The following is a 12,468-nucleotide window of genomic DNA, read 5'->3' as shown; positions in this document are numbered from 1 at the left end:
TGGTAGTCATTAAATATTCACCGTGTGGCTGAACGTGCAGACTTCGTGAGTTTGGTGACTGGTGTGTTGGGAATGGGAGTGACTGGTGCATACGCTTCTGCGGCACATGGGGGCGCGCAGCGGCCTGAAAATGTTGCGCGTTCGAGGAAGAAGAAGGAAAAAAACCACACGCGCTGCGTGAATAGAGTCTGCGCAATTCGCTTGTTCTCGTCACTCCGAACTTTCGGGAGAACCACGAAGGAAGGAGGGGAGAACAGCGCCATTTGCCTGGTAATTATTTACAGCATATGCGGCCTTTTAAAAAACACTGCACGTCACGCGGAATCCGCAATAGCAGCCCGCACGGGCGGCGTTTTCGCGCAAAGCGTACGAACGTGCTACAGTGCGAAATAAAAGCGTATCGCCGAGCTAGCAGGCGTCTCCTCCAGCTCTGACACCGACAGTTGGAGCGCAAAGACACTGCACAGCTCCGCTTGTAATGTTCGCGATAATCCGGCTCGTGGTTACGGAAATTCGCAGGATTCGCACGTTTCGTCGTTTTCACGCAGCACCGGTTCAGCCCCGCGTAGCTAACAGACGCGGAGGAGTCTGGTGGGCAGCTCCCCGTGTGAACCATCAGGCACGAGCTCAACAAAGACACAGCACGGTCGCAGCTGATTGGTTCGCTTAGGTCACGTGGCCTGGTAGAACGCAATGTTTATCAGGTATTTAATGAGATCTGGAACATTAGTACGCTCTCGTGGATGTTTACAGCCAGCCAATCAGCGCCGGTCCGAACTCCGTGACGTAAACAGAATTCAACAGATTAACTAAAAGAAACAAAGTAACTAATAAAAGCTGCACTGACATGGTTACTTACTTTGTAACTGCTTGATATATGGATACACACATACATGTGTATGTAGAGGAATTTCCTACACACACGTGTGGGTGTCTTTAGGTTTCCTCAGAAAGTAGAAAAAGAATAATTTCTGAAAGACAGGAAAACAGTCATCTATCAGTGTTCGTGTATGTTAAAGTCCAGCCAGGAGGGGGCAGTATGGGGACACGAGCTGAAGGAAAAACGAGATGTTCTCGTCCACAGCCATGAAAGCGGCCCCTGTCCAACACTGCAGGTGGTTTTCCTGAAATCTGCACTGGCTGTTTATGGTTCAGTCACCCTGAAAACAGTCCACAGTCTGCTACGCATGCAGCACTTTTTGTCTGTGTTGCTAATTAAAATTAAGTTTTCACAACATAAAATCCAGTTCTCAGAAGTCTTGTGTGTCAAAGGAGGAGACGTAGGTTCAGTTCAGCTGCACAGCTGTGGCTCAGGTGATAACATCTGTGAAGTCCAGTTTTATATGAATTCGTCGCAGTCGCTAAATTTGTATTTTTTTTTTTGAAAGTATGTAGAAGGATTTTTGAGAACATAATTTTGTAACCTTTAAATTGTGAGCTGCGGGTACATTTAAAAGTGCCAGTGGATGACTGGACTACCTGCTTCTGCAGTCATTTTTAAAATTGGGAACATACTTGAAACATGCATGAAATATTTATGAAACTGTATGAAGAAAGTTTTGTCTCACAACTTGTAAAAAGAAAATGCCAAATTCTATATTCATCACTTCAAATATATTTGTTTCAGTGGATCAGTTAGTGCCGCTGGGACCAGAAAATTGGTCCAGTGAATAAAAATGTTTTGATTTTTTTCTTTTGTCTGAAGAAATTTAATGGCTTCACAGACTTAGAAGAAACAACAGCTCACAATAGGGGAAAAAAACAATATTGCTCAGATTCCTACAGAAACTACTCACTCCACAGCTTGGTAGCTTGTAATATGAACGTATTAGGTGTACCAGTGCTCTAAATGCTCACTCTAAACTTAAGTTTAGAGTGAGCCGATGGCGCGATATGGCAGCCTCGCTTCTGTCAGTCTGCCCCAGGGCAGCTGTGGCTACAACTGTAGCTCCCTCCACCAGTGTATGAATGTGAGAGTGAATGAATAGTGGTATTGTAAAGCGCTTTGGGTGCCTTGAAAAGCGCTATATAAATCCAATCCATTATTATTATTATTATTATAAACTTGAGTGGGCAGATATACTTGGCTGGCCATTAACATACAAAGCTTGGAGGAATGGGACTGCTATCACTTCCCGTGATCCAAGACAGTAGATACGCCTCTTTTCCGCTGGTATCTACTCGTCTTAACTCTGTTGTTAGGTTTTTCCATTAGGTAGTAGTACCTGGTACTGGTTACTGTTTTAGTACCTGTTCAGTGGGGGTTGCAAGTAGGGTTGGGTTTAAAAAATAGATTTTCCGATTCAAATCGATTTCAGTTTGAATAATGCGATATGGATTCATTAAATCCTGAGTCGACTTAAATATAAATGTATTTTTCCAGAAATGCCAGAATCTCAGGTTAAAGCTAACGAAACTATTTCAACAACCACCAACAGCTAAAACCGCAAACGATTAAAAAGCAGGTAATCCGATAAAGACGTGAACCCGACGGCACGCACAATTCACTGAACCAGCAACAAAGGAAGATCAAAACCGCTTCACGTTTAGAAACATCGTCATGGATACACTCTTGTTTTGGCAGTTTTGCTTCCACCACGATAAAATTACACTTCCTGCACAGCTCTCTCTCTCTCTCTCTCTCTCTCTCTCTCTCTCTCTCTCTCTCTCTCTCTCTCTGTACTCAGAGACCAGTTTAGCATCAAAAATCTGTTTTCTGGATTATTCGCTAGCTTACTACACACCAGTCTACCGTTGTGTACAGCGCTGTCTGCCACACGTGACCTCCGACAAGAAGCCTCGTTTGTGTTCGATCCTAAAGAAATGTAAACTTTTACAAATGATGTCAAATTGCAAAACCCTCAGTTGTGTCTCTCATCAAACCTCTGTAACTTTGCTCTGCTTCACTTCAGCAGCATCAGGTCATGTTCAGATGTTGATTCATGGTTTTCTTCAGTTTTTTTTTCTACTGCAGAATATTTTAAGGTTTTCTGCTATAAAAAGCCAGGACAGGAAAATCTGCTTCATGTTTTTGTGTTTTATCCTCAGTTACTTTGACACAAAGGCATCTGCTCACACCTCTGATGAAGTCTCACAGTGTCAGCCTTGTTTTTATACATAGATATAAAATATGGATGTACGGATAAATGATCAGAATTATAATATTTCTGACTGTCTGAGTCAAAATCAAATTGAATCATATCGGCACCTTGTGAATCAGAATTGAATCGGTCATGGAAATCCTTGACGATAACCAGCCCTAGTTGCAAAAATGTGACGTCGACAGACTGCATGCTGGTGACTGGCCAGGCTGTGGCGTTGCTCGCTGAGTCATGAGATTGTCTCCTTCAAAGAAATCAAAACTGCTATTTTTGAATCTCGGCCACAAATAGCCACACAACATCCAACACTCTGGTCCCCGAGTCTGACAGAAAGCCAGAGACTGAGCAGCAGGTGTAGCATCACCTCGAAATCCTCTTTTTGTGTTTGTGTCATATAAACATGGTATCACAAGACTTTCAGCCACGTTACTTTGATGACCACATGCACATTTAGGTGGTGCTCGTTTGCAGTGTAAATCTGATCAGTCAAATCGAGTCATGGAGTCCATCCGACCCAGGCCTGCATCACAGCATGGGAAAATATGAGACAGGAAGCAGCACAACTAGCTGATTAGCAATGACTGAATTTTCAGAATAAGAGCGAGGGTTAGGAGACTGTTGAGTGTAACTCAATGATGTTATTATCTTACATGGATTAAATCTCACATTAGTCAAAATGTACTCATCTGTTTATGCTGAAATTTAAAGTTATTTTGTATAAAATGAAAAGATAAACTTTGATCTGCACAAAAGCTTATTAAGGAGCTTATTTAGAGCAATAATAAGGAATAGTTTTTAAACAGAGGGAAATATTTTGTATGCTTATGAAGCAGAGATGCTATTTCTGCCTGCTTATAATTCATTTTATCCTCCATATTTCTTTTCTTTCATCGTTTTTTCCTTTGTGTTTTTTCTGCAGGTCCTGTGCAGTCAGCCAGGCGTGTCTAGTCCCGACTGGCAGCTGGATCAGGATCAGCTAGTCGTGGAGGGCGGTGAATTTGGACTCGGTCTCTGTTTTAGTGGGCCGTCCGAGGCAGCGGTGGAGCCATGTCAGCCACGTGGCGTGAGGACGATGAGGAACTGAGGGTGGGAGGAGTAAAAGGAGCATTGAAAGCCAAAACGAGGTTCTCCTTCACTGAGGTCAAGCTGCTGCTGGAGGCGGTGAAGAGGAACAGATACATCATCCTCAGTGAGTAGGAATAAAAAAGTAGATTAGTTCTTTTCTATTTAGGAGGAAAGTCTTTGAGGAGCTGTTCGTAATAAAACGTGTGCCGTTGAGGCCATTCTGGTACGACCTACTGACCGTCCTGTTGGTCGTGTTTATCATGCGAGTGTTGAGCTCCTCAAATCTCTCATCACATAGGCTGATGGATGCCAGCTTCGCCACCTTGGGCTGCATTTGGTGACAGTGATCTGTATTCTGCTGCAAAATGCACTCCAGCCGACTGGCAGCAGGTGGAGAGCTGCTTCTGATGCTCCTCTGTCGTCCTGCTCAGAGAGGCTGCAGTCAGAATCCCTCCATCCTTTTGTTTTTGTCATCACGGCGTTTGGGCAGTTAAAACACAGAGGGACATTTTTTAATATTGTTTAGTTCAGGAACCCCTGACACCACTGATACAATCAGTCAGATGTCAAACATAACATTTGATTTTATTGTGAAGTTACAGGATGTTTTACTGGTCAGTCTGCCCTCTCTCTGTTTTTAGTGCACTGTGCTTTTAAAGATCCTTACCAGCAGAGGGAGCACGTGGGTCACCTTTTACAGCACTGCTGTGATTTAATACTTGAGACTGATTCGTTCTCTCTGTAGGGAAGTTTAACCAAGGTGTGTCGGCTGAAACGAAGAAACAGACGTGGGTCGAGATCACCAATCAGATCAACGGTCTGGGAGAGAATCACAGAGAGGTTTGTTTTACATCATTCTCAGCTCCAGAAAGTCCTTCGAAAGATGATTTGTGAAGTTGGCACAGTTCAGAGAAGCCCTGATCTGTCCTTCAACGTTTTGTTTTTCTGCATTACGTTATTAATTTATTCAAAGTCATGTAAAAAGAATCAGTTCTCCCAGATGAGCGAATTAATAGATAAGGCCATTCAGTCCTGCCACACCATGCTGCCCTCTGCTGTTTGAACACAAAGGCTGTATAAAACCTTTGCAGTTATACTCATACCAAACTTAACAATCACATAAGCTGAAAGTCTTCACTTCAGGATGCGATAGATTTATTTTTTTTATCGTTTGTGCTTCATAAACGACCGGCGGATTGTCGACAGTAGTTTAAGAACTTGCAGCAGTTGCAGGCAGTGTGATGGATGCGATATGTCACTCAGCACTCCTCAAAGGTTTTGTTTCCACTCAGGTGCGTCAGATCATGAAGAAATGGGCAGACCTCAAATGTGATGGGAAGCGACGCATTGCAGCGCTGCGGGGTCCCAACGGCACAACCCTGAGGAAGAAGAAACTGGGCCCCGTGGAGAGGATGGTCCATAAGATACTGATGATGAGTCCTAGAGGAGGTGAGGCGAGGCATAGAGCAACACAGGGTTTTTTCAGATTGTCCATTTTCTTTCTTGGGAAGGTTTCTAAGTGAGTGAAGTGACCCAGAAGTATCAGAGTTTCAGCCACAATAACAGCTGTTCAACTCTCCAAATCCGAAGGAAAGGCGCTTCACTGCTGCCTCCTTTCGCAAAGGATGCACTAAAATCCATCCTTTAGGAAAGGAAACAAGATGATGCCATCCAGCCCGTGATGAAAACACGTGTTAGTTTAGTTTCACTTCACTGCTTTATAAATTCTTTAATGTAATAGTCCTTTTTACCTCATAAAAGGCTGATGTTCTTCAGAGATTAGTCTCACCCCAAGCTGCCGTCATGTCACTGCACGCGTTGGCGTTTCAACCAGACCTCATTTTTGTTTGTTTTTCAGAAGTTTGTCTCGACTTCACAGGTTTCTCCTGGTTTTTCTCACTGTGCCACTCAGCTGTCAGTGACCCAGCACCTGCTAGTGAGGTGATCTGTTGTTCGACAGCTTCACGGCGCATTAACGCCACCTTCTGGCAGCAGAGATGCTCTGCATCCTGCTAGGTGGCTGTAAAAACTGGTCTAAATTCGTACAGCTGATTTTACAACTGACTCGAGTTACAGCGTCGTGCATCACTGACACTGGTGTATATTTCATATTGCTGTGGCTTCAGTGTGTGTGTTCTGTTGTTTATTTTATTACAGATTTAATGTGCTGTGTACACAAACTGTGGTTAGAAAGTGTTTTTATCAGCCTGCCGGGGGCTGTGTACTTCCTGGGTCAAGTGCTGAAAGTCTAGAGAAGCGTTGTACTCAGCACTGCCCCTAGAGGCTAAGGAAAACACTGCATGCACAAACTGACTTCCTGAACTAAGTAATCTGTCTGATGTATTCTTTGCTGCTGCAGCTGGAAGCTGATCACATTACTGGCAGCCAATCAGCAGATGCGCTCTGTCCGCTGCCTCTCAAAGGCATTTCACTTTGCAGGATGGTGCTGCATTGTTAGCGTGGTCAGTGTAAAACTGAGAGAGGAGGTTACAGTGATATTTAAAAAAAGGCATCAGATATATCTATGAGGATCCGTCCAGTCAGAGTATCAGAATTTACTCAGATTTCATGTGTTGGTTTTCAGACGGCGACAGCGACCTGGACCTGGGAGAAGACGACGACTTCTCAAAGATGTGCAGTAAAGGGCTACCCTCCAGCAGTTCCCCCTACTCCTACCTCAGTCTGACAGACGGCACTCACACTTTATCAGGAGGACCCTCTTTTGAAATTTCACCTCTCTCCTCACCTGAAAAAGAACTTGGTGGTGAGTAAAGAAAAAGCTCTGGCAGCTCGATCGAGGGTTATTTGGACCAGACTCTGAGGTGTAAACCATGGAGCTTCAGGGTCCTGTTTTACATTTAATATAAATATGAAACGGTTGGTTGTGAGACTGATCTCCCATCGTCACCGACGTACAAATCGATTGTTTAAGAAGAGAAAAAAAAGTTCTTATATCCAGTTCAGATGTCAAAGCCTTCTTGAGGCCTTCTTGGACATTTTCATGACGTTCTCATGTTTTTGCAGGAGATCCTTTCCACTCCTCGTCTGACTTTGACCTGGGTGACGATGGAGGTAAGGACACTGTTGATACTTATTTTTTAAACCATGCAGTCCAACGTTTGGCTGCAAGTGTTAAAAATCATACATAATGTGCATTAAATGAATATGAATCAGGCATGACGTGGGTGTTTGAAAATGTTGTGAGGTCCTGTAAACTTCCTGCTTTCATTTGGCACAAGCATGAATGTCATACCTGAGCCTCGGCCATAAGCTGATGGAGGCAGTGAAGTGAGGAATAAGAAATGAAAACCCTGAACATTCATCTTCTAGATTTGTGCGTTTCTTAGAAATTCCTGTAAAATGTGGAGAAACAAAGATGGTTTACTGCGTGTAGAAACACGATGTAAACATCTCAACGGTGCGGTTTCTTCTGTCCTCGTTTTAATCTGGTGACAGCATCAATGACAGTAATGAGAGTTTGCATCACCCTGCATGTTTCAGTGCTGCTCCTTTAAAGAATAAACTGATCCTCCTGTGGCGTTTGTCCTTCACAGAACAAATGATGGATTTTGATGAAAACGACGACTCCATGTTCTCCTACCCTTCCTCCGTCCGGCCACCCCCCACCTCCCTCGATCCTCTGCCCGATAACGCCCTGATGAGGGTGAAGCCCGTCTACACGTACTCCCGAAGCAGCAACGGCCAGAGCCAAACCATCCAGAACTCCTCCTCCTCCAGCAGACCTCCACCCGGACCTTCCTCCTCCTCAGTGGCTTCCACGTCCTCTGGCTTTCCTTTGGCTTCTGATTCAGAAGCTGCTTCATCCTCTGCTGTCCCCCCACCATCACGGTCCCCCAGCACCTCCAACAGACCTGGCTCCGCCCTCCCTGCTCCCTCTTCATTCCCTCCTCCATCATCTTCCTCTGCACCTGCTGCAGCCAATGGTGCTTCCTCTCACCCTCGACCTTCTACCTCAATTCCACCACCTGAAGCTTCCTCCGCGTTCTCAACAGTCACCTCTGCCACTATTTCCTCTTCTTCTCGAAGCCAGCCTCCTCCCTCCTCCTCCATCTTTCCACGCAGTGCTCCCACCTCAGGCTCAAGCCTATCGGACCCTCTCCCAGCTGGAGCGTCCTCACGCAGGGCACACGAGCAGGTCGCCCAGGTGGCGTCTCAAAGCCTGCAGCAGCAGCGGGCCAGCAGGATGCTCCTGACCTCGGTGTCTCAGTCTCTGGAGACGTTGGCTCAATCGGTCCAGCTGCTCGTGGAGAGCCAGCATGAGTTCGTGCAGGAGTCCCTGCAGCTCCAGCGGGAGACCGTGGACATCCTGAGGGATTTCTCCAACACTGCACTAACCATGCTGAGAGACAAGGCCAGCAGCGGGCAGCTGGCCCACCATCACCACCGACATCATCCCGCCTCGCACTTCTGAAACCCAGAGGGAGAAAGGACAGGTTTGAGCAGTGCGAGGAGCTTCTCATCAGTCGGGAGTCTTTCTGGTGGGTGTTCCTGTTTGCTGCACACAAAAGCTGCTTTCCACTGGTGACTCGAGCACACGCAGATTTAGGCCCAGAGCTCAATTTTATTTATGTGCCTAAATCCTGTTTTGTTGTTTTCCCTTTTTCTAGTTTTATTTGTGTCAAATTCTAAAAGTTTTCCACACTGTAATAATCAGCATTTCTAAAGGTGCTGAGCTGCTGTAGTCTCACAACCGCCGTGAACATTTCCACACAAACCCAGAGTGACCGAGCGCATTTACAGGAGATGATACACTACGTGGTGCAAGGACACGATCTGCAGTTTGATAATTCTGCTTCCTGTGTGGACATGAGAGGAGAACACTAACCCTGCATCTGATCTCCAGAGCCAGGCTCAAGAGTCACGGCGCTCTTAAACTCAGACTGGCTCCATTTCAGTTTCCTGAAACACCAGAGGAGCAACACCTGGGGACAGGTGGGACAGGTGCTTCATGTCTGTAGTAAATTAGGATAAATTGTTGAGCAGAAGGAACCTTTTTTTGGGGGTTACTGCTGAATTTCGCTGCTGCTGATGAAACTTTAGCTGTAATTGACCAATAGATGAACTGAATCTCTTTCCCTCATTAAAAACAAACAGTTCTCTTTTGGTAATCTGTGTAATCTGCTTACAGAATGCATTCATGCACAAAATCAGATAAACTTCACTGTAGACACAAACAACACACCCAGAGCGTGCAGCATAATAAAGTACCTAAAACAGGAGGCAGCAGATATTAACGACTGATTCACAAACTGGTTCCCTTTAACCCAGTCAGGGTCTAAGCAGCCGTGCAGTTTTCAATAGAAGCTCCGCCTTTTATTGAACAAAGCTATAAAATTGCAAATGTGCAACCCAACAGTATCCAAAGTTTCCTGACTGTAAACCATTACAGGAGGATTAACTGCTGCAGGTGACCGTGACACCGCATCATAATGTAAATGGGAAAAACAAATGTGAGCTGACAGAGTCTCTTATATCTTTATAAATGTACTTTTGCAGCCTGGGCACCTTCTTTGTGTGCTTCCTGAAACTAACATAAATCAGATATTGTAGCTCTGTAACTTGTGCTGTGGCTCACACGTGAATCTTTAACTTATTTGCCTGTTTTAAGGACGGAGAAAAGCAAAGTTTCACAAAACGTTAAGAAGTCCAGTCGCTTTTCTTTCGAGGCTCTTTAGAGTACCGTGCCTTGCACTTAGGGAGGAACACCCTTCGACTGGAGTATGAAAATCAAGAATCAAGGAAACTAGCAGATTATAGAAACCATCTCCGTTTCCACCTAAGATGCACACAAAGCAGACTTATTTCCAAGAGTTTGCACCTTGGATCCACGGTGAGGCGACACAGAATGGCGTTGTTTCTGTGGAGAGCACAAAACCAACTTCTAGGTGAAAGGATGGGACGGGTCACTATAGATGCACTCCACAACAAGATCAGATTCTGCAGGAACTCAAACCCATACTCTCTCCTATGTTAGAAGACATTTTTGGGTTTGTGGACAAGGCTAAGCTCACATTTAAGGAAAAGTAAGACAACTCCAAAAATTCCATACTTCCCTAACACAAACTTATATTTCCCAGTCTAGACAATACAAACAAGAACAGGAAGACGTCACAGCCGAGGACAGTCAGGAAAAATGGGTGACGAACTTTTCAGGCAGGACTCTCACTGAAGCTGAACAGGAGATGCCAGCCAAACGACTCAGTTTTTGCCATTTCTCCACAACAGCTGCCCGTAGTGGATGACATCACAGCCACGGAAACCGCCATAAGGATTAATAAAGTAACAACCCGAAGCAGCGAATCAGGGTGAAGGTTTCACCCACCCTCTCCACTACAAAAGTTCCTCCATCTAACCTCACGATACAAGAAAAGAAGGCCGTCGCTGAGCAAAGATCAACTTCAAGAAACTTTAAGAAATCCAGTCACTTTTCTTTCCAAGCTGCTTAAAGTCTGTTTTCTAAATGCTGGGTGTCCCCTCTGTAAACCTGCACCAGGACGTGGCTGTAGTCCATTTATATTTATAACTGCTTATAACAAGCAGAAGTGGGCTGAGGACAGAACCCTGTGGAACACCTGTCAGAGGTTACTTTTCATTATTGGAGAACAACATCACGTTTCCCAATTAGATACGATTTAAACTTATTTTTTCTAATAAAATCCTGCAGTAAGCTTAGAAAGTTCATGTCATGGTTTAATGTGTCAGATGCCTTTTTAAGACGGAGAAAAACCAACACACGATTGAAGTTGTTCAATCAGAAGTGACCGTCTCTGTGGAATAATGAGCTTTCTGATTATTCCACTGATTCCCACTTTAGATGCAAAGGTTAGGAAGTTGCAAAAAGGAAGGCTTTACTTCCTGTGTCAGGGCACGTTAACGCTGTAGAGACGGTGCCCACAGTGTTTTCGCTGTGGGGTGGTTCTCACCTTTACCTGTCATTTAAAAGGTGGAACTGGGAGGCATCAGCAGCACAGCTGCAGCTTAAACAGGGGAGAACTTGAGCCTCCTCGTGCCAAAGCTCACTTCCTGTTAGACGTCTACTATCAACTATTCTTCTAGCCCAGATTTAATTTAGATAACAGCGCAGTGTCAGTCGTGCCCAGTATTTAGATGTTTCCTATGGAGTTATTGTGGATTTAAATCCCAGCTACAAAGATTTAAACGTCTGAATGTCTGCATTTCCAGCCGGTTGTTGGCAGGTGCTGTAAATCTTATTTAATGTAGTTCAAAATCCTGCTTTCTTTAAACTTTGCATTCCCAGGGACTGTTGAAACCTTTACTCGATTTTCTCCTTGACATAAACCAGTGAATAGAGTTGAGTTGATAAACAATATTAATAAACTGTCTTGTAGCAGTATTATTACTCTTCCATTTTCTGGAAAATAAAGACCGAGCTTCCACCTTAACCATCACTTTAAAGGCTCAGTCACACATCAGCACTGAATCAATGCTTGATGAATGTTCCAGGCAGTCAAACATCTCTGCTAAATTTCTCGTCAGCCGTCGTGGCCTTTGCACGAAGAAGTGATTCTCTCTTCTGCAAGAGTTTATTCCACTAACACCAAACTTCTTTGCTTATACTGGTTTTCATTCTCCGTGTGATTATAGTTTATTCTGGTGTCCACTCAGTTTTTCAAACTGCTGCTGTACCAGAACAAAACACCTACTGCGGCTTTTTAAGTGGTATAGATGTAAAATAATGTCGGCCACAAGTAGAGTTGATGGACCAAAAAATCCAAAATGAATGAAAGCAAAGAACAAACAAAACAAGAAATTCAAGAAACATCCAACAGAACCAGGTCAATAAAATAAAATCTATAAATGAGTAAAAAAAATTGCTCGTTAAACGTTAACATGTTAAAATATTTAACTTTACAGCAGAAATAAATATTTACAGCCAACTATAGAAAACAGCTTTTATTTTTTAAATAGGTGACGTACAGCTGGCTCTGCAGAGGAGACCGACTGAGACGTCTGCTTCAGTTTCAGTCGGTGAAATTCTTGCATTTTGTAATTCTGTTGCTCATCACTAATCAGCTGGTGTTTGTCTTTGCATTCTCCAAAACAACAAATCTTGAAAATGTGGAGATCAGAAAGCAGCGAGCGTGGATGTGACTGTCCTGAATATTCAGTCTGTAGCAGGACATCAAACTTGTTTTACACTGTGGGCCACATGAAGCCCAATTTGATCTAATCTGGCTTAATAACCTGTAAAAAAAGATTAAGGATGAAATTTGTAGAACTACAGAAAAATCCCAGTCAGCTCGTTGCCCAAAACACAACT

General features: G+C 44.1%; 1 protein-coding gene across 2 annotated transcripts; it reads left to right on the top strand.

The window, feature by feature from the left end:
• The first annotated feature begins 115 nt into the window (after positions 1-115).
• On the top strand, positions 116-9,295 carry LOC146654731 (uncharacterized). Of its 2 annotated transcripts, XM_085379809.1 has the most exons (7): positions 116-270; positions 4,021-4,290; positions 4,912-5,006; positions 5,459-5,615; positions 6,751-6,930; positions 7,191-7,238; positions 7,721-9,295. In XM_085379809.1, exons 2-7 carry the CDS (start codon positions 4,149-4,151, stop codon positions 8,596-8,598), a joined length of 1,500 nt encoding a protein of 499 aa, XP_085235935.1. In that variant the 5' UTR covers positions 116-270; positions 4,021-4,148; the 3' UTR covers positions 8,599-9,295. The 2 variants fall into 2 exon arrangements, with proteins under 2 accessions (XP_085235935.1, XP_085235936.1); XM_085379810.1 differs by lacking the exons at positions 116-270; positions 4,912-5,006 and having other exon boundaries at positions 4,155-4,290.
• Positions 9,296-12,468: the final 3,173 nt, after the last annotated feature.

This window comes from Rhamphochromis longiceps, linkage group LG14 (genome assembly GCF_057381845.1).
Source record: "Rhamphochromis longiceps isolate RC_006_pf linkage group LG14, R_longiceps_female_GT1.1, whole genome shotgun sequence".
In the NCBI taxonomy this organism is placed as follows: Eukaryota; Metazoa; Chordata; class Actinopteri; order Cichliformes; family Cichlidae; genus Rhamphochromis; species Rhamphochromis longiceps.
The sequence above is the reverse complement of the archived record's forward strand: the minus strand, read 5'-3'. Positions and strand labels throughout refer to the sequence as shown.